The 22898-nt window shown below is 31.0% G+C and overlaps 1 protein-coding gene across 1 annotated transcript; it reads left to right on the top strand.

Annotated features, from left to right (window-relative positions):
* The first annotated feature begins 13734 nt into the window (after positions 1-13734).
* On the top strand, positions 13735-15532 carry LOC123694572 (prolactin-releasing peptide receptor-like). Its single transcript, XM_045640037.1, has 2 exons — positions 13735-15103; positions 15368-15532. The coding sequence occupies exon 1, from the start codon at positions 13766-13768 to the stop codon at positions 15086-15088; it is 1323 nt and encodes a 440-aa protein (XP_045495993.1). The 5' UTR covers positions 13735-13765; the 3' UTR covers positions 15089-15103; positions 15368-15532.
* Positions 15533-22898: the final 7366 nt, after the last annotated feature.

Raw genomic sequence — 22898 nt, forward strand, 5'->3', positions numbered from 1 at the left:
TTATCACAGAAAATATACTGATAGTGGTATGTATATTTTGTGCCCAAATTAATACGGCAATAAAACAATACTAGTTAAATATGTAACAGTTGTATTTAAAAGCTAAATTAACTAGATATTTGTACACAAAATATAAACGTGTAACAAAATTGCGATTCGTTATGCAGATGCTACGTGACATTATCAAAGCATACAAAACTGTATGTAAAAAGTATTAAAATTTAAATGTAAGTGTATCTTGCTGTTTCAGATTTAAATTGTTGTATTTGGATAAAAGAAACAATGTTATACGTTATCCCGCACATTTTTATTGTTGTGATACGGGATTTATTTTCGATTGAATTACCAGGTTTTCACGAATTTTGATCACGCTTACTGTTTAATATGTATTTCATAATTTTAAAAATCTCTAATAATAAAGACTTAATAGGTACTGTGATTATGTACCTATTAAATCTATAAAAACAAACTAGACTATTTATAGCATATTATTTGCTGAATACATAACAAGAATATTATTTGTTCTATTTTAAAGAAAAACGTGGAATACATACTAATATTATAAATGCGAAAGTAACTCTGTCTGTCTGTCTGTAATTCAATCACGCCTTAACTACTGAACCATTTTCCATGAAATTTGGTATAGAGATATTTTGATACCCGAGAAAGGACATAGGCTACCTTTTACCCCGGGATATAGGATAGGTTTTATCCCGGAAATCCCACGGGAACGGCAACTATGCGGGTTTTTCTTTGACTGCGCGTGCGGAGCCGCGGGTGGAAAGCTAGTATTTCAGTATCTGTGAAATATGATGTCTCTGAAAAAGGTACGGCGTTATACTCGAAGGAAGTAATATTTTATTCTATCAGACCATTTGTTTTATATGAAGTGTTATAAGTATTTCACAACTGTACTTGTTATTTTTCCATTTCCTTGCGCTTATAAATTCTTAAAAGTGCGAGAGATTCAGTGTTAGTGCTGTTTTATTTATTGCTTGTGTTTTCTGAGTGAAAACTCGTGTGAAAACTTATGTTAAAATACGTGTCATAAGATGTTTGAATTTATATTGCGAGTACTATAGAATAATATATAACTTACCTACAGGCAAAGAAAACATGTTTAAATATAGTACTGTTAGAGGTTAATATATATAAAATGCAAATAATATTTTATTAAGAATACAATCGAATTGTAAATTCGCCTTTATTTTCCTTAATAATAATAAATAAAATATTATCTTTTTCGTAATTCTTAGAAATTATTGAAGGCTTCTGCCTACATGATCATGTCATGCCTAAGGGTTATATCTGTCTTAAAAAGGATAACATTAAAATGATGCTAAATTCCATGAATTAATATTATATTTTGGGTCCTCTAATTTATATTCGTTTAAGATATTCTGTTTGATATTACATATTTTTGTGCTTAGCGTATTTGCCTAATAGTAGTTGTTTTTATTCAGTTTGTTGGCAAATATACTTATTCTTATATTTAAAATATTATTTTAAAAAAGAATATCGTTTATCAAAGTATGTTATTAACCTAAAATACCTTGTTATGAAAATGCACATTTTGTCTAATAAAGGCTCTAGTAAAGTAGTCTTAAGTACTTAACCCATACTTACATTATTATTTCGTTCAGTAACCGCCTCATTCATTCGTTCACCATTCATAAACGTCAAATGACATAATTCGTTCACCATTCATAAACTATTCCTAAAGAACTATAAAACGATATTCCAATGCTTCAGCTTTTTAAAAACACTCTTTTACTTTCGCATGTAACTTTTTTCTCGATAACTTGAGCAATATTCTTCGTGATCAAACTTAACGCGTTATTATGCATAGAGAACAAGTTAATACGATATTCCACTTGCTTCGTTATTAGGGAAATTTGTTGCAACAACAACCGCAAATGCTGCAACTTTAAAATGTTGTTATAAGTTTGTAATAATAATGTAGTGTGGGTAAATATTTTGGGAATATGGAGATTTTTTGTAACATTATGGTGATTTAAGGTTATTGGTAATTCAAAAAAATATATAATTATGGCACTACTACTACATTCTTTGTCATAGCTTCGCTTAGTTGTAACAGTATTTTTTAAATAGATAGGTAATTTGCGAGAAAAATATCAACTCCCAATACTTCAACTCCTTAAAATGGAGAGGGGATGTTGGTTGATGTGGAAGACGACGGAGTGTTTATATTTTTTAAATGAGAAAATAATATTATGATTACAAAATATATTGATTAAGACGAAATATGAGCGATAAAAGATATTATTAAAACGAGTAAAGTCTGGTAAAGAAGAATTAACCGAATCTTTTAACCCTGTTGTTTTTGTTATATTATGCTATAAAATCTAATTATAATGAAACAGTTTTAAACGAAACTCAAAGTTTCTATCTAATAAAGCAAAGCTCGCTGAACTGTAAAAATATCGATCTGCGTTGCTGTAGCGTCAAAACCTTGAGTATCTTATTTTCAAACGATTATAGAATAGATGAAATCAATTTCTACTTTCCTTTCCACATAATGACGAAACAACTATTTTCAATCGACTTCATGACAAGGACAATTCGAATATTTTTGTTTTAAGTGTGTTACCGTGTTACCTCAGACATTTCGATGGTGCGAACCATATTAACTTTAAAGAAAGAGAGTGGTAGTACTACAAAATATGTAAAAATAATCACAAATAATCATTAGTACCGATCGTTTGAATTGAGTAATTTTAAACGTACATTTACGTTTTTCCAAAAAGTTCAAATCAATGTTATTAGATAAATTAGATATATTTAAACAAAATGAAATTTAAATGTGTTAGTTAAAAATTGTTTATTATACATTTTAAATATAAATTTACATTTTACATTTAAATTAAATAATAATAATACTTTATATTTAAAATGTAAATTTACATTTACATTTTAAATATTATTAAGCACAACCCACATCACTTTATGGTACGATGACGGTCTCGACTTGACTTTAAAGGACTGTCTTTATTTGAATGTCGCAATGAAAAAGGACTATCCGGGGGCTTTAGCCATTTGTCTATTCCCTGAAGCACGCTATTAAATGGAGACCGTTATTGCGTGACGCTGACAAGCTCTCCTCTTTTTACATTTACTTTGCATTTACTAAAATATACTAATGTGAACAATTTTTGAATTAAAAAACCTTATAGCAAATGCAGGTGATGTTAAATCGGTTTTTTTATCAATCTTTAATCTCTGAATTTATTAATGAAATTATTCCGGAGAAATTATTAAAATAATTCAATATCTATCCTACAAATGACAAGAATAGCATAGTGCAGTAAATAAAACAATAATTTAGGACGTTAGAAACTAGTCAAGCTTAGTTCAATTTAAATTTTCAAGTTTATTTAATCTACTTATTACTATCAGCTATTCTCAGATACCGTGTATAATACAAGTATTATCCTCTTTCCTTTATTACAAAATACAAGCTACACGTACAAAGTCCATTAGAAACACGCTAAATCTTATATTTCCAATTTGGAGCTATATCGACACTAAAATTCTCAGTAATTCTGGTCACGTCACGAGGTTAAGTGATTATGGTACGAATAAACGTTGGCAACACCGAGGATCTTATGTTGGATTATTAATAACAAAATCTAAGCCGTACGTCGCGGTATACATGTTAAGTTTGTGGCACGTGTAAGTGTAAACGTACCTTGAGTTTGGAGATATTACTGAATGCTTAAGTTCAGACTGAGTTTAGAGGAAAAGATGTCGTTTAATGTTTGGTTTATTACACTATTTTATGATTATGGTACTAATAAACGTTGGCAACACCGAGGATCTTATGTTGGATTATTAATAACAAAATCTAAGCCGTACGTCGCGGTGTACATGTTAAGTATGGCACGTGTAATGTTAGTAGGTATATACGGTTTGGGGATATTACCACAGTATAAATATTATAGGTTTTAGTAGACTGTGATATTACTGAAAACTTTAGTTCAGACTGAGTTTAGAGGTGTATAATGTATATGGCATATTATGTTTTCTTTATTATACTACTTTATAATTAAAAAATAAGGTTTGGTCGATGGTCGTCCTTAAAATAAAAAGGATTACCATATTAGAATGGGTGAAGATCAAAAAAGACGTTCCCATTCTAAATATGGCATTGTCGGCATTTTTGGAGAAATTATAAACAGGTTTCATAACGATTATTAAAACATTTTAAACATTTAAATGAATACTAGATTACACATAAGGAATATAAACCTAGCTCGCTTTTATGTTGGTTTTGAAATTTAGCAACATAGAGGGAATTTAACTTGTTTTATTCAAGATATTATAATTTTCCGCTTATCGTTTATGTCAGAGGTCGTAAATTTATAGCACTTGAACACTTTTGGTACGATAGAGCTCAAATTGTAAGGAATCACTTTTTTCGTCCTTTTTCCTTGTCATTCTGTCAAACTTTTATACAAGGATCTTAATTATTCACAGGTGATGTCTATATCCTCATTTATTCATATTTTAATCTTCTATTTCTATCTATGTATTAACGAAAAATAACACTTTGAATACCTTCATAAAAAGAAACAGTACCATTATGATAATAAAAAAGATTATCCCAAACGATTGAGTTCAAATTTAATGTGTCTTGCCATATCTCTTAATTCTATGGTATTTGAGAAAGATTTCACTTCACACAAAATGGTATTCAAATGTCTTTTAAGTTTTTCTCATTTGTCCCAATGACTTCTTAACGATGTAGTTACATTTTATTGGAAAAGGAAATTAAGTTTCTACGTATTTATAATGTTATATTTAGACTTTACAAATATACTATCGTCTTGGAGCGCTTTTATTGTTATACTGTGACACTGTTTTGTTAGAATAAAATCTGTACATACAAAATCCTATACAACAAACCTGGAGGAGTAACTTCAAGATTTACATTGAAAAAAGTATACCTAGGTTTTTATTAGTTTTTAACATAAAATTTAACTGTTACGGATTGGAATTCTCTGCCAGAGGATTTTTTTTAAATAATCTAGATGTTATCAAGGCCAGAGTGTTTTTTGATATTACTCGTTATGTCATTCTACTCATTAGGCAAAGTACTTTCGATATCATTTAAAGTTTTTTGATATCTGCAATATTTACGGAATAATCGCCTGTGCACACTTAACGATTACACCCTGTATAACCTTCTATGTACCTACATAGAATCTATATAGTTTACAGCAGGTATACTTGACAATTATAAATAAACATAAAAAACCTCCTCTTAAATTTCATTACAATAAAGGGCACACACAGTCATGCTGCATGACAAGCCATTTGATGAAAAAATTGATTAACCGATCGCCAGGCCGTTTGTCATTCACCTCCATCAATCAATCACGTAGTGGTTAGAACTGCTTGTCATACATGTCCGTTGGATTATAAGTAATTGGTCATGCCTTGACATAAAAATCTATCGTTTTTCTTGTATGTAAAAATTTAAAAAAATTGGATGCATTTCAACTGCGATTTGTAATAAGAGCCTAAATTATTGTGGTGTATTAACACCAATCTTGACAAAATGAGTTCACAACATAAAAGTTTTAAAGATTACAAAAACAATTATAAATATATTATGTTACTTTACTTTGATTCCATTACTCTATAAATTCTATTACAGTAAGAATAAAAATGTTTTCTCATACGAGGCGCGTTCAAACATACGTCAAGAGTAACCTAAAGTTAACTAGAAAAATCTACATGACCTCAAAGTTATGTTTATATTAAAAAGTTTTCGGCATGATGGATCAACCTTTTGTAAGTTAGCTGAAAGTCGACACTGATGGAGAACTCAATAATTTCTTATTTGACTCCATTAGCGAGTTTGGCTGATACCGAGTGGGTTGTGTTTATTTAGCAAATTAGACTCAATTGAATGGTTTGGAAGTTATGAAAGAAATACGGAAATAAGACTTTTTTTTATATAATCAATGCAAAAAAAGAATCACTATGGGTAGAGAATATCTGTTGTTTTGAGAACGTTACTTAATAAAAAGTCTTGCTGTTTTAATAACGTTCGCAAAACGAAATATACGAAATACAAGCAAGCAAGTTTCAACTTTTAATAAATTTTATAGAAACGTTATACCTAATCAAAACAATTCAATATACTTTACAAAATATTAATTACATTATAACATGATTTATAATATGTTAATACATATTTTAAAATGAATGCAGATATTACTCAGATTATATCTACATATTGTTTTACAATTGAGAAAATTTATAACAAAAATAGTGAAAGTAACGTAATATCTCATCGGAAAATAGGCTTGCGATTTCCGACTCACTTTCCGTACAATGGCTTTAATAAACATACGCTAGGGACTTCCACTACGATATTTGTCCTGTCGATACACAGATTAAAAGGCTATTTATTCTGAAGGCTAGTTTCAGTTTGTTAAACGTGGATAGAAGAGTAAAATCGAAAAAAATACGTTGTAGATTAGGTGGTGTGTCACGTGAATACGTTATGTGAATAATTATTGTACTAAATATTTGTAATTGTAAATGTAACTACTATTTATAAGTTAAAATTGAAGAATTTAGATTATGCCGCTAAAGGTTAGCTTGCTACCAATAGAAGCATTCATGAAAAATATTGAAAAAATAGCAAAAAATGTTCTTTTCAATTGTAATTTATTCTCAACCAAGTGTCTAACTTGAGTTGTGTTGGTCAGCTAGTAGTTTATACATGAATGAATGAATACTCTTTATTGTACATACACAGAAATACAGTTTGTTACATGGTTTAGATAACTTATGAATAAATTAACTTATGATATAAAAACAAACTTAAAATATATAATATATGTACAATGTATTGTATCGGGAGCATGACCGTGACACAACATATTACTAAATAATTACTACGTATGTTATTTTCCATAAGTTAACAAGGTTACGTTACAATTGCGTCTTTGATCCTCTAGGTATAGAGGGGCTTTAATTAAATTTTGGACGTAGATGATAAATATAGATATTTAAGAAATGTATCCCAAGATTATCACTAGTGTTCTAATTGTCATCCCACTGAAGTGGCAAATACAGACGTATTCACGTGAATAATTCTGTAATTGGACCACAATAATATATTGTCTCAGTGTATACTGTATCGACGTTAAGATCAGGCTAATTGACTTACTTGAGGCTTAATTTGTCTCTTATAGTACAAACTTCAAGTCAATCATAGCTAAATGTATCGTATATGCCTCTCGCAAAATATTTTCGTTCATAATATAAGTAAATAGGTACCTAATTATAGAAATAAACATAACCTCAAACTGTTAAATACCGACAAAATGTCTTAGATGTGCCGACCCCAAATAACAAAGGCAAAGAAGAAGACGCTTGTAAACATACGCATAAGATACATAAAACACACATGGCGTCACAAATTTGTATATTACGATTTGTATGCCATTTTAATGATCTTCTAGATGGAATGTAGCAAAGAGGCGTGCTAGTAATTGCCTCGCAATTATACCTCAAACAAGAACAAAATTAGCGCGAAATTGCTTGACTAAGATCCGAGATTGACAGTGCCTTGATTGCTGCAAAATATTATCGACTTTAGAATGTTTACGGTTTGTGTTATGTGGTGGCGTTTTAATTTATTTGTGTGTGTTTTTAGTGTAGTGTCTTCTGTTACTTTAATTGTTATCATTATAGTGATTTTGTTTCGTTGAATACATTTAAAATTTCCAATAATATTTATCATTGACCATTTTGCTTTTGCGTTTTGAGGTATAATAAAATTGAAGTAACGTGGAACAAGAAAAAATAATTAAAACCCATGGTCTAAAAATATCAAAAAGTTATTATTAGCTACTATTTCATTGATTTCCAATATATCATGTTATTAATTATCATTGCTATACTATGCTGAAGAAAGCCACAGAATTATTTTAAGACCCTTTGATGTTATTTTGGGTTGATATTACTTACACGAGTAGGCTCTTGTGGTGTCTACATTGATGTATTTTGACAAGCAACTATAAATTAAAAACATAAAACCATTTTGATTTAAGTTGATTCTCATAAGTACATTGTTTATGTTTTGTTGCTAAGTGGTAATAGGTTGAAGGTTTACGGCAGTGAGAAGCTTAGGTACCTACGGTTTAGATGACTACGAAAACTTGTGTGGTGATAAAAAAATATACATATTTATGTATATGTGAATAAGCGAGCTTTTTAAATATAATTTTTTTAAACAATTACTGTTGTGATATTGGCACGTTCTTTTTAACTAAAGGTAAAAAATAAGAATTCATTCGTTCAAATGGTACGTAGGTTCAAACGTTGTCGTACTAAAGTTATTCGATTGAACGCCGTATTTTTCATTATCGTATACAAAGTCAAGCCCTAAACGCCGGTGAGCGGAAATTTAACACTTTTAATTACCTGTGTTCGATGCTACTACGCATGCGCCAAACTTGTCCCGCGCATGTCATGCTATGATGCTGACACCTCGCAAAAACAAATGTATTAATACTTATTTTTCCTACTTTTTTAATCTATGGTTTTAGTATTAGTGATACTGGCTGGTTGCATAAAAAAGAAATAACGCAGTGGACCTTGAGTGGAACCATCGGTTGCGATTTTGTAAGTAAATTTATGACATAACCTAAAAATTTTGATATCCCCATTTTCGGGTTCAAAATTAGGATAAATGTTGATAAAAATATCTTAAACTGATTATGGTAATTATTTTTCATGCTTTATGATAATTTTAGCATTGCAATATAATTATGACCGGAATATTTCGACGTATTCTTCTGTGTTTTTATACTTTCATGTCCCATTTTGAAACACAAAGATAGACTTAATTTTGAATATAATTCATAATTAACTATTTGTATAATATATTTGATTGAATTTTGTTATAATGATTAACTGCTAACCTTAGCTACTAACTGTTTTACTACATTTGAGGCATAAATTGTAATATTAAGAATACAATAAAGGGTACGTATAAATACCAAAAAATATATATAAATTGAATCCAATTAGTGTAAATATTGTAAGAAAACATTCATTCATAAATAGACCGTACTTAAAACTTATGTTACATTACGCATTGACAGGTCCCTGGAAAACTAGAGTTGCCACACTCATATGTATAATATACTAACAATACATATTTAACCTGTATTCATCATAATATATAAGATATTAATGTTAGTTACATTAATATCTGTTTCAAATCAGCTAAAACAATCTAACGATTTTCTCAATTCTCACCCCGAAAGCAGCATTCCCATACAAACAATATTCTTACAAAGGAAATGCTGATACAAAATTGATATGTTAAAATTATTGATAAAGGCGGGTTCACACAGAGCGAGCAGCCTCGAAGCATTTTCCGCGGGAATCATTTTCTTGCCAACTCTTCTCCATAGATACTGCTTTCCAAATCGGTGGTAAATGTTAAAAATATGTTACGACGATTCATAAGTGCTACTAGAAGAAGTCTTATTGAATAAGTAAATGTTTGAATTTGGGTTTGAGTTTTGAATTCGAAGCATCGCTCGTTCTGTGTAGACCCGCATTATAGGAAACCTCTGCAAGATATGGGTCTATTCACACCCGACCGATTTGGCACAAAGAGTGTATCCAAAAGGAAAGGAATTTATTCGATTTTATACGCGTGATACGAACTTTCCTAGAAGAGTATTTGATGAGTTAGCTTGGGCAAGAATAACAGATATTATATTTTATTCCAATATAATTGAGAATTTGGAGATCATTTTCTTGTAATATTTGAAGATTTCTCCAGAAAAATGATTGTTCTCTGTGGGAGAAATTAATCATCTTTAACTTGATATGTTAAAATTGATAAAGGCAGGTTCACACAGAGCGAGCAACCTCTTACGCAACTTAATTGTTGTAATGAGGTTATACCAAAAATCCTAAACAAATTGCATGTACCATACCTACGCACAGATATTTAAAAATAGATTGAGAGGAATTTCCATAGCTGGCGTAGGTGGTGCGTAGCATAATAGTTGCGGTGCTACGAAATATTTTTGTTTGTATCGCTACGAAAAATCGTAGCAATACAATGCTGTATGAATGCAATGAATTGACCATTTAATGCCGGCCTCACGATCAAAAATTCTTACATGCTTAAAATGTACCTGTCTTTCAAAATGAATATTAATCATTTAAAATAAAAACTTTATTTTCTTTCTTACTTTCAAATACGTACCAAAACGTCATTGACACACCGCACAGCCTCCAAAAACCCTTTGTAACAGTTTGTCTCGTAAAATTGCATTCAACAATGTAATTGTAATGAATATTTCAAGGGGTATTACACCAGTATCCATTATTTACTGTATTACGCGAAGAAACACGTTTATATATGCTCTACCGCATGCATATATTTCTCTTAGGAAACCAGGACCGTAATTTATTTTCACTGCAATGTACGGCTAAGTATATTTAGTTTTAATTAAACAGAATTCCTTTATATCAATTTGCATTATGTAAGAATTTAGATGCTATTTATGGGAGGAGGTTTTAATAATTTAGAATTAACATGCGTGGTGGCGAAATTTTATAGGTTCATGCAGTAGCTAGGTATATTACGGCAGGCTAAGAGCTATATATTATTATATTCACATAAAGTGTTACATTAATACTAGGAATAGACAAATAACTAACTATGCTATTTATGTATTTTTAAACAAGGAAGGACGTATTGTAAGAAGTTAAATCCCGATGTATTAACTTGTCGTCTATTCTAAGAACTTTTTAACACAGCTAAATCCATTTCACTTCCTTTGAAAGTGTTTTCAATTCAAACTTTTGTAAAATAAATGAGATTGTCGGATAAACAAACTGATTGTGATTATTTTCATAACCTAAATAAGCTGGGACGAAGTTGCCTGCAAACTGGCGTTCTACTTTCAATAGAAAAGTAAATAGTGTCAAATACAATAGATGAACTTTTGCATTTTGTATTGTTTGAAGTTTGATGGGATATTCTGGAAAATTCCAGCGGAAATGTTGCTTTTGCAACGTGTAATTACAGCTATAAATGTGTTGAACGTTTAATTTTTGGAAAAACTATATTTCTCTGTAAACGTGCAGGACATATATGTATAACCTACTAGCTTTCCGTCCGCGGCTTCGCCCGCTTACTCTAAAACGATTATATATATATTGTTAGACGTAACTTTTGATTTAATAATTTTGTGGATCAAAGTTGTCACTATTTCCTGTCAAAACATGTTTAGCTGTCGAATACTATAAATTGTCGCTTTTTGACTCGTGGCGCATTCGTACGAATCGTGCCTAGGGGCTCGGACGTTGTTTATACGACGTTCGCCCCAACTACCCTTTGCTAATAGTCGTTGACTTGCTGCGATTTGTTATCAACTACCTACATCAATTAGGTAGCTGTGTAGAATTGCAGAACATTCTTATTATATTCAAACTAATTTTTAACCCGGCCTCGCGTGTAATTTCTTATAATATTATTAGAGCTGAACTGATTACATAATATTTAATCTAATCGCACTCGAGGTCGAGGATACTTTAGCAAAATAGCAATAAATGCATATTTCCATCCATGTATTCTTCATATATTCGTTTTACTATTATTGACGCTGTATGTTCCACATGGTGTGCATGACAGTTCGCACAGCGAAAAGTATAAAAGCAAAACGGACTAAAAGAATTTTGACATCCTTTAGGAACGAGCGTTTGAAGCTAACATTCTGAAAGAATAAAAAATCCATGTCGTTTCGGGGAAAATTTGATATTGAAAAATGTGTGTATTGTAGGGTAGGTTTATAAGTTAAAAAGTTAAATTTCAAATTCAGGGCGTTTGTACTTAAAGGGAATTCATTTTTTGGTAAAGAATTTTTTGTTAAAATGATAATAATGATTTTTGAGTAATAATCGTAATATGCTGCTAGATTTTTTGCGTTCTTTTGCTGAAAATATATGTGATGCAATGCATCGTAATTCATTTAGTTACTCATATTCAACCAAACTCATTAAGAAATTCTGTATGCAAGATCAAAAAGTTTTTATTCGTTCTGATTTTTTAAATTTCTATATTAACTATAAAAATTTTTTCTAAGAAAATCGAAATGTATATTCTCTGAACTATTGGGATTAAGTAAAAGAATAAGATGGCAGGACGCTTTCAATCTCCGGAGATTAAAAATCTTTTTAACCCTTTCGGCAAATCTTGCTTCCTTGAAAAGCAATAAAATTAAATTTTCCTACAATCTATCTTTGACATTTTCACGTTTTAAATTTAGATTATGCCTAAAAAGGTATCGAAATCAGCTGATTTGAAAAATAACTTTGATCAAAAAATGTTGTGGTTTTATGAAACCACGGTAAAAGTGAAACTTTTTTTCACACTAAGTATAGACATTTAACTAAAAATTATCGTATTTGTACGATAATTATCGTACGTATCGTGCGTCACGAGACATGCGCTACACAGACCAAAAAGTTTGAGACGATGTAATAAAAGTTTCACTTTAATAAAATTCTTTATTTATGTGAGTTTACATTCGGATATTACACGATAAAATACAACGCTTTATACTCGACATTGCAAAAAAAAGATATTTTCAGAATAAGATTGACAGAATTTGCACATTCCAGTATAAGCATCCAATATGGTATTGATTTTTATAATATAAATTTTGAAAATATGGTTAAAGTTGTATACGTAGTATATTATTATTAGTCTGTGGTTAAAGGTACCCTTAACAAAACGTTCTAATACTATGAATAGCTGTTACGATAGTCGATACGAATTCGAGAACTTATCGTCGTTTTCGATACGTTGGTTTAAAGTGGCTTATAATTTTCAATAGTAAATTTATCTTATAAAGTACTATAATTTATAAAGTATCAAGTTTTAGTATTTTTATCAAAGTACTTGAACAAGTATAGTCGATTGTATATTTCAGCGTCCGCTTAGAGAGAAAATCAATTATGCCTTGTATAACCTTTCCAATTTTCTTCAAATTATATCGGGTTCAATGCTTCATACGTAATTATTATGCTAATAGCAAAACTTTAACAAAAGGAAGAATTCCTTATTGTTTATTTCGTGGGAACTTTTACAATGGCTAGCATATATTATATTAAACGAATTTTATATGTTAATAAAGTTTAATGAGATAAGTTTTACATATTAAACAAAGTGATATTATGGAATTCCAAACAAAATGTATTGTGTTATAAGATTTTAAACGAGTGTTGTAATGATATCTTAATAAATGAGTTAAGATTTTCTTAAAGATCATCGCCGTAAGCATGGACCTGCTGCATGTCTGCTATGACATCACAGAGATACTAATTTTGTATTTAAACTTGTTTTTGTTCTAATTATTATCTACATTGATACGTTAAATAATTCACAGGCTGCTATACAAAAGGACTTTGCCGATAATTTATAATTATATTTATTTCTTAGTTATTAATATCTTAAGTAATTATTGAGCTATTCCCTTCTCGGATAACAACAATAGAGCGTTACAGTCAAAGGCTACTTTGTAGTGTTACTTCTTGACAATAATGCCTTTTATATTGCGAAACCTCAAAACAGAAACATTAAAACGCATTATATTTTGTTACAGATCCAACATTAAATACCGCTCGTAAAGTTGACATCTCCTGAAAATACTGCCGAGTTTTATAGCTGGAATTACTTCGATCGACGAGAATGAATGGCACCCTTAACTACACTGCACTTAATGTCACGGAGAAGTACAACGACACCCAAGATGGCGCGCCTCCCACCCAGCCAATACACAATTACGAAAACATTATCGACAACAAATGGGTCCAGGCCAGTTTCTGCATCGTTTACACCATTATATTCGTGCTAGGGCTACTCGGAAACCTATTGGTCTGCTACGTCGTAATCCGAAACAGAGCCATGCAGACAGTCACCAACTTGTTCATAACCAATCTAGCTCTTTCTGATATACTACTTTGCTTATTTGCTGTCCCCTTCACTCCCCTGTATTCGTTCCGGGGTTCCTGGAGTTGGGGCTCGTTATTATGCCACATGATGCCTTCCGCACAAGGTTGCAGCGTATACATATCCACTTTAACTCTTATGTCTATAGCTATCGATAGGTTTTTTGTAATTATATATCCATTCCGACCGAGAATGAAAATAGAGACTTGTATCACGGTTATTATTATGATATGGACTTTTTCGGTGACGGTTACGTTGCCGTACGCGATATATATGACGTACTACGATTTGGAAATCGGTAGATTTTGTGAAGAGACGTGGCCGTCGGAGAAACTGCGACGCATATTCGGTTCGGTGACTTCTGTGCTGCAATTCGTGTTGCCGTTCACAGTGATTGCATTTTGCTATACGTGTGTCAGTTTCAAATTGAACGACAGAGCGAAAGCTAAAGCGGCGAGCAAAAATACAAGAAAGGAGGAGTTCGATAAAAATCGGAAGCGGCGCACGAATCAAATGCTCATAGCCATGGTGACGATATTCGGCTTGTCGTGGCTGCCTTTAAACGTTACAAATCTATATAACGACTACTATATATACGCAATTCATTCGCGCTTTTACTTTTTGATATTTTTCATATGCCATGTGATAGCAATGTCTTCGACGTGTTACAATCCGTTCATATACGCGTGGATGAACGAGAACTTCCGCAAGGAGTTCAAGCAACTGATACCGTGTATAGATACGGGGGGTCAGTTGCGAGGGAACATACCGTTGCAGCAATTAGGGGCTTGTCAATCAGAGAAAACGTTCAATGGGAACACGGCGACGGACAGTTTTATGGGGTCGAGCTCGCAGAGGGGCACTTCATTCAGGCATAAAAGGAAGCCGAGTGCCGCCGCGGACGTTGAAAAGAGCGGCGTCGAATTAAACGAGGACCTTTTGAATGTGGACGTGAAACATTGTCACATTTCGACCAGTTACAACTTGAGAAGGGAGTCGGTAAAATTGCGGCTTATAAATGAGGAGTCGTTTGATGGCACTCCGACACAGAGTCAATTCTAACGGTTGATTGCCCGGGTACGTATGGTCTAATTTGTGGCGTAAAGTTTCGTATTCTGACTAACTTTCAATCGTATGTTTTGTTAATGTGGTATATTAGGCCCTTTTTAGCCAAATAGGTAATACAAATTTTCCATTATGGAGAAACAGCTTAAAAAATTAACGTCTCTTTAATCATCGATTGCTATCCAATTCAATTTTAATATTTTCCAAAAACTTTTATGGAAAGTAAAAAAAACAAGGATTTTATTAACAATTTTACTTAAAAATCTCTATTTCCAGGTGCGCTTTTGGAGACGTTCCCAGGTATGAGACGAAACGAATATGGAGAGTTATCTAATATTTTTAGAATGTTTTTATGAAGAATTCTCCAACTCTGAATACGCTTATGATTATGGATTTACATTTTTGAATTAATAATATAATATATAAGGAGTATAGTAAGAGTTAAAAGATTAGAACGATTTGCGCATCAAATTTTAAGTGCAATAATTCAAAAATATATATTAGTATAGAATATTTAATAAGAAATGCACTGTTCTTGTGTACTGTAGTTATGTGTGTGTAAGTGCACTATTTAAAATATTTTTTATCAATTTTCAAATTTTTTTGTTTTGTTTCATTATACTTGAATGGAAAGGGAACATTGATAAAACAGTGTCCTTACAGTATCAATTTTATGAACACGAATCTGAATTATTGGGAAAAACAGTGAGAAGTACCTTTAGGTATTGATGAGATATCGTTAAACAAACCATTGACTAATTGACATAATAAAAATTCATAAGAACACGCATTAGTATTTTCTAGGGTTTGATTTTACGCGAGTATTATACATTTAGAAATTAAAGACTTTTTAACGGATTTTAAACGCGATTTAATCATTATATTATTTTCCCGACGTTTCGAACACTTTACAGCGAGCGTGGTCACGGGGAGACTGAGATGTTGTACGTCTTGACGGTCATTCACAAATTGTTATTTGTAAACTACCTCCACCTATTCCTCCGTAGTTGGTATGTGGAGTATTTTTCCGGATGTTGGCAGTATTGGCTGATCGTGTCTTCTAGTCTTTTGGTATGTTTGACATGGGATTTTAAATTCTTAATAACAGGATCCCAGGTGTTAGAGAGTTTCAAACCATCTTCTCTATTGAAATTTGGATGTTTTTTAATTTCAATAGCCTCGCGCACAAGTCTTGGAAAAAATTTATTTTCTCTGGCAAGGATTTGTGGTTGGTCAAATCTTACCAGAGAAACCAACCACAAATCCTTGCCAGAGAAAATAAATTTTTTCCAAGACTTGTGCGCGAGGCTATTGAAATTAAAAAACATCCAAATTTCAATAGAGAAGATGGTTTGAAACTCTCTAACACCTGGGATCCTGTTATTAAGAATTTAAAATCCCATGTCAAACATACCAAAAGACTAGAAGACACGATCAGCCAATACTGCCAACATCCGGAAAAATACTCCACATACCAACTACGGAGGAATAGGTGGAGGTAGTTTACAAATAACAATTTGTGAATGACCGTCAAGACGTACAACATCTCAGTCTCCCCGTGACCACGCTCGCTGTAAAGTGTTCGAAACGTCGGGAAAATAATATAATGATTAAATCGCGTTTAAAATCCGTTAAAAAGTCTTTAATTTCTAGAACACGCATTAATAAGGTGAATTATTGTATTGTCACCGATCCTTGATGATGATCATTTTAAGTAAATCTATTTGAAGTGGGTGAAAATGAACAGGTGTAGCTAATAATGCGTGTTCAAAAGAACTGATGGGATTTAACAAGAAATATTAAATTTCTGCAATAATAATAGTTACTGTAGTGGTATTAATTGATATGGGAAGGTTGTTGACATGCCGTTATGTATGTACCTGCATCTCAGCATATCTTATCAGACTAGGTATATAATATCTGAGATCAGTCGTCTTAGACGTGTAAGCGGGCATATTGAATAATAAAACAATATGCTTTTAATAATAGAACAAAAATTAATCGTCATACTGATTTTCGAAATATTTTAATTAACTAACCTATACATATTATAAAGTAGGTATAAACATTAAAATATACCCCATGAACCTCCATCGTTTTGGAACGACGGTGAAAAATAGAGTAAAATTTAATAATATTTATTCGTATTAAAATACCAAATTATGTAATACATAATGAAATTTTCAAGTAAATGAGTTTGAGAATTTAAAACTTTCGAAGTCAGTCAGACACAATCAGTGTGATTAAAATACATAAGAGTCCACAAGACGTCTTGTAATTTTACGAAATTTCCATTGCACTCAAGATTTGCTGCTAAGTCGTTATTCTCAGATTGTCGGGTTTCTTATTAAGATTGATGTTTTGCGTCCTCCATCAACATTGTTCTTAACCTTTATCTCTTCTCAAGTTTGAAGTTTTGCTTTCAATACTATGTTTGTACTAAAACGAAAATTGTGTTTTCTAACTTACAGCTGTATTTACAATAAATTGTTAGAAATAAACACAGATATTTTAATCCATACTAATGTTATAAATGCGAAAGTAACTCTGTCTGTCTGTCTGTTACTCAATCACGCCTTAACTACTGAATCATTTTGCATGAAATTTCGTATAGAGATATTTTGATACCCGAGAAAGGACATAGGATAGGTTTTATCCCGGAAATCCCACGGGAACGGGAACTATGCGGGTTTTTCTTGGAGTGCGCGGACGATGCCGCGGGTGGAAAGCTAGTATTTGATAAATAAGAAGAACTTTTCGCCCTTGGTAATTTAAGACTCAGCTCGTCCTTACATATATTTATTTGAAAGTTTTTTCGTACATTTATAAGACTTGATGAAAAACATTGATCTTTATAAGAAGCCGTATAAAGTAAGTTTAGAATAGAAAGAATTCAGTTCTTTTGTACGTGCACAAATATTTAGGAGTCCTTTAGCACTGCCACAGTCTACCAGTTTGAAATATTGTAGAGAAAAGTATTAGAAAAATTGAATAAAAATGACGGTACAAATTGATAAGTAAGACAAAATACTTGGTATTATATGAATATTCCAGAATGAATTGCAATAATAATATAAATGTACCTCGAAATTTCATGTAAATAAAATCGTTTTTTATTATTGTAAATATAATGTGATACTAACATATTTTTATAATTAAATATTTTGTGTAATAATTATTGTTTGTTGATGTTTTAAGATTTTCCTTATCACCTTTGTTTACCGGGAAAATTTCAGAAATATGTTTATTTTGTCTTGTTTATTAATTATCTGTGATAAGAAACACTATTTGATCACGTGATTATTTTTATTATTATATATTTTTATAGTTCACGTGTGGTTGATTCAATAGACTATTTATATAAAAATTACAAAGAAAAAACATAATGGAGTTTTGTTTTGTTGGTTGTTGTTAATGAATTTGCAATACGCGTAAAAAATTCAAACACGTTTTTGTACAAAAAATTAAGTTTTAATTGACATTACATGTTTTAGATATTATGCCTAATGTTATCGTAAAAATAATATTTATTATCTTATATATTACTGTTGTCCTATTGTCACAAATACAGTATGAAATTCACAAAACATAACCTTAAATAAATAGAGAAATATTAGATTGAATCACATTAAAGATTGAATCACATATGACTATGTTAAATGCCTTATTATATTAATCCTTACACGTGTATACACATTAGTTACTAGTTATGGTCCATACTTCCAACATGATTCAAGGCAAGGCTATACATACATACAAACAACACAAACATAACTTTATTACAGTTGTGGAGTTTGTCTTCTCTAGATACACAGTAGCCTTAAAACTTTAAGATCTGAACATTCGTATGGAATATTAATATGCACAAACAATTTTTTTGTTTGATTTTACCCGAGTGTTATATTGAGAATTTAAGATTTTTTAACGGATTTTTAACACTGGGAAAAACGCCAAAATATGACCAAAATACATATTATATATTTCAATTTATATAAGAAGAAAGGGAACTCTTGTGATACATCCCATCGCAGTTTTTCATTATTACTTGATCTACGTATAAAATAACCGCGAAAATTTCATTCTGATTTATCTGATTTATTCCAATTTACCAATATTGTAGTTATCACGTTGTATGCATGTTTCAGTAAGAAATATTTTTTTTATCTACCGGAAATGGAAACGTGAAAAAAAATATTTCACTTAAAGTAGCACTATGAATTGTACAATATAGATATTAATACGCACATTGTTCTAATGATTCCTAATATTTTTCTTCATACGATAATTTGTAAGGTTTTTGCGAAACTCAAAAATATACAAGATATTAGGTATATATTTTTAAGAGTACACTGTGAAACAAAAAAGTAATTCAGAACACAAGCCTTAATATCGAAGAAAAAATTAAATATCTCTATTAATAATAGTTCTACATAAATTAAAATGATATATATATATAATGATAATATAAGTATGAGTGTGTTCGTTCAAGAAAAAGTGAAATTAAAATTTTGTAATGTTTTTTAGAAAGTAATATGTAAAAAATTATTATATTATAAAACTCTACTTGTCTCTCGTCTTATGAATTTTTCTGTAGACTGTACTTCAGGTTACAAGGGTATTTTTCTTAGAGTTAATATCAAAAGAAATCTTATGAAATGATTACAATGTTATAACATTTTGTTACTTTTACAAATATGAGTGATTCAGTTTCATCTATTTATATTGTTTTATGTTTAATACTTATTTGAAATGTTTATTTGTTAAAAGAGCTTCCAATATATTTCACAAAATAATTTCGTTTTTGTAATTCCAAAAGCAATAATGTATGATAATCAACGATATTTTAGAAGATTGCGATGATTGAAATTAAATTGTAAAAGTAAGATAGCAATAATTAATTATTAATAATTTATTATAGATTTAATCTCTAGATATTCCCAATTTTATATCCGAAGAATATTTTTATTAACGCCTTTTGAATTGATCTAGTGTTAGATGTGTTGAACCTTTTGTTAGCTACGATTAAATGTTTAAGTAAAATTCTTGTTTTATTTAACCCCTCACTTATTTAAGACTAGCTGTGCTCTGCGGTTTTACCCGCAGTACTCCGCTACTTAGGTCTTAGCGTGATGATATATAACCTTGCTCGAGAAATGGGCTATCTAACACCGAAAGAATTTTTCAAATCGGACCAGTAGTTCCAGAGATTAGCGCGTACAAACAAACAAACTCTTCAGCTTTATAAAATGTATATAGTATAGATTGGAATGTTCCCGTTGAGCTTGAAGGTCAAAGCTATTATAATATAAGCTAATAGTAATTTTCAATATAATTCTGCATACTATAATGTATCACAGAATACGTAATAGTTACTGTATGCAACTATGCAAGCCTCGTACCGAATCAACCTCTAAGCTTGAAGCTGTATGATGAACTTATAGATATATCAATCCCCCACTTTTTAATTAATAGTAAATTGTTTTAAAATCTTTTATTTATCTTAAACTTACGTTGAATGATCAGAGTTAGATTTCGAGCTGAATAAAAAAAAATAGATATGACAAAGCTTTGCTCATTACGAAATCGATCAGTGAAACAAATATTATATATTCGATATTCATCTACCTGATACTGCAAAAGAGCACAATTGTCTTGATATTATCCTTTTATAGCTCCTTTCTCGTTAAATAACAAAAATGGTTGAGAGAAACTCATTTAGTTAATTACCATCGATCCTTGATGACCAAAGTTTGAAAAAATCTGTCATTTAATATTGGGGTCATAAGCGAGTCTAAGTAAGGCCCCGGAATCACAGACATAATAGAAAATCTATTGTGTCGTGGACCGATCGGGCCACTTGGGGCTCAATGGGTTAAGGAGTTGGTTGCATACAAGCATGCAAATATAGAGTTCAAGCTAATAAAAGCTTTGTAAAAACAACAGGAAAGGTATTTTTTGTTAATCTCAAGCAAAATAATTTCATAACATCTTCTATATCTATATCTATATAATTATACTAGTGGTCCGCCCCGGCTTCGCCCGTGGTACCTACATGTTTAAACTATCCTATCTCTCAAGTTGGATCGAACTGCACATGGTGTGCGAATTTTATTATAATCGGTTGAGTGGTTTAGGAGTCCATTGAGGACAAACATTGTGACACGAGAATCGAGATTTATATATATTAAGAAGATAAAACTCAAAGGTGACTGATATAGTGATCTATCAACGCACAGCCCAAACCACTAGACGTATCGGGCTGAAATTTGGCATGCAGGTAGATGTTAGGACGTAGGCATCCGCTAAGAAAGGATTTCCCGAAATTCTTGCGGGAACGGGGAAAAACGGGGATGCACGTACAAAGTCGTGGGCGGAAGCTAGTTTCCAATAAGTCTGATTCCTGGAATATGGAAGCATACACTCTCAAACACTGTAATTACATATTTACTGTTTTGTTCGAAAATAATGAAAAGAATACATGATGCCACGAATGTACATGGATTTAATTTTGTTTATTCTTTCCATAATATAATCAATTTTTTAAGACATAATCTTTATAGGAAAAATCGATATGTCTGGGATTATATTATAGTAAATATTAGCTGCTATCGTGACATTGAACTTTTCCAGAAAATCATGTTCGTAGAAATTTCCTTTAGTCGTAATTACTGATATAAGAATAAAATAATTGTCATTTATTAGCCGAACGTGATATAAAACTTAAGGCTTTACAATCATATTTAATCAACCTATATTATTTATAAAATCATATTTTTCTGAATTAGTACAATTCAAGATTGGGCAAGTTATATCGGAGCTTAGTGGACATAAAACTCAACGACAAAGTTATAATACACGTCTTATGTATAGGATGTATTATTAATATTTGTATTATTTGCAAGAAACTTACTTTAAATATTACTATTAAAAGTTTCAAGACTAAAAATACGAAATAAAATCAGTGCAGGTAGCATACAAGATTTATTTTCGTGAACGTCAAACGTGCTCGACTACGTAACAGATAGCGTCGAACCTTTCATAATAAATTCACGAAACAATTTCTATGAAAATCCAATAATAACGTAAAGGTTTTCGTTTAGCATTTTGATTTGAACATGATTAATAGCAATAGAGATCTCAAAGGTTATTGCTTCTCAATTTGTATGGAACATGTAAGGTTCTTATAGAAATGATGCACAAAGGATACTTTTTGACTTCTTTTGCGTCGTATTTGTGAAATATAATTGTTGTTATTGTTATGTATTTTTATTGAAAACGTTGAGGATTATAATAATGTGTTGTATGCAATTAGATATTATTATAGGTATTTGACTGGTAGTACCTACTCGGAAAGCGATCATTTTTATGTTGGTTTAAACGGTGTGATTCTACTCATAAAGTATTGGATCGATTTTGAAAATTCCTTCAGCTGAAGAAAGCTTTACATTTTGATCTTGAATTAAACATATTTTGATATCGGACGATGGCAAAATTAACTTGAACAAAGTCGTGGTAAGCCAGTTAGAAATAAAAACATAAGAAATCAGTTTACAAGCGCTATGATTGATCAAAATCAATTAAAACGTCCAATCTAGTTACTTAATTTACTTAAATTAGCGTATTTTAGCAACCTTTTAACTAATTGGGGCCTTGAAACCTATTAACTATAATAACAAGAACTATTCAAGATTTTATGGAAATTACAAATATATTTTACAAAGTTTTTACGTTATTTCTTTTAATGAATGCAGTGAACTCTATTTATCTACTATTTAGTAAGTGAACGATGTGATTATTATTGGCCATC

Source organism: Colias croceus, chromosome 9 (assembly GCF_905220415.1).
Source record: "Colias croceus chromosome 9, ilColCroc2.1".
Taxonomy (NCBI): Eukaryota; Metazoa; Arthropoda; class Insecta; order Lepidoptera; family Pieridae; genus Colias; species Colias croceus.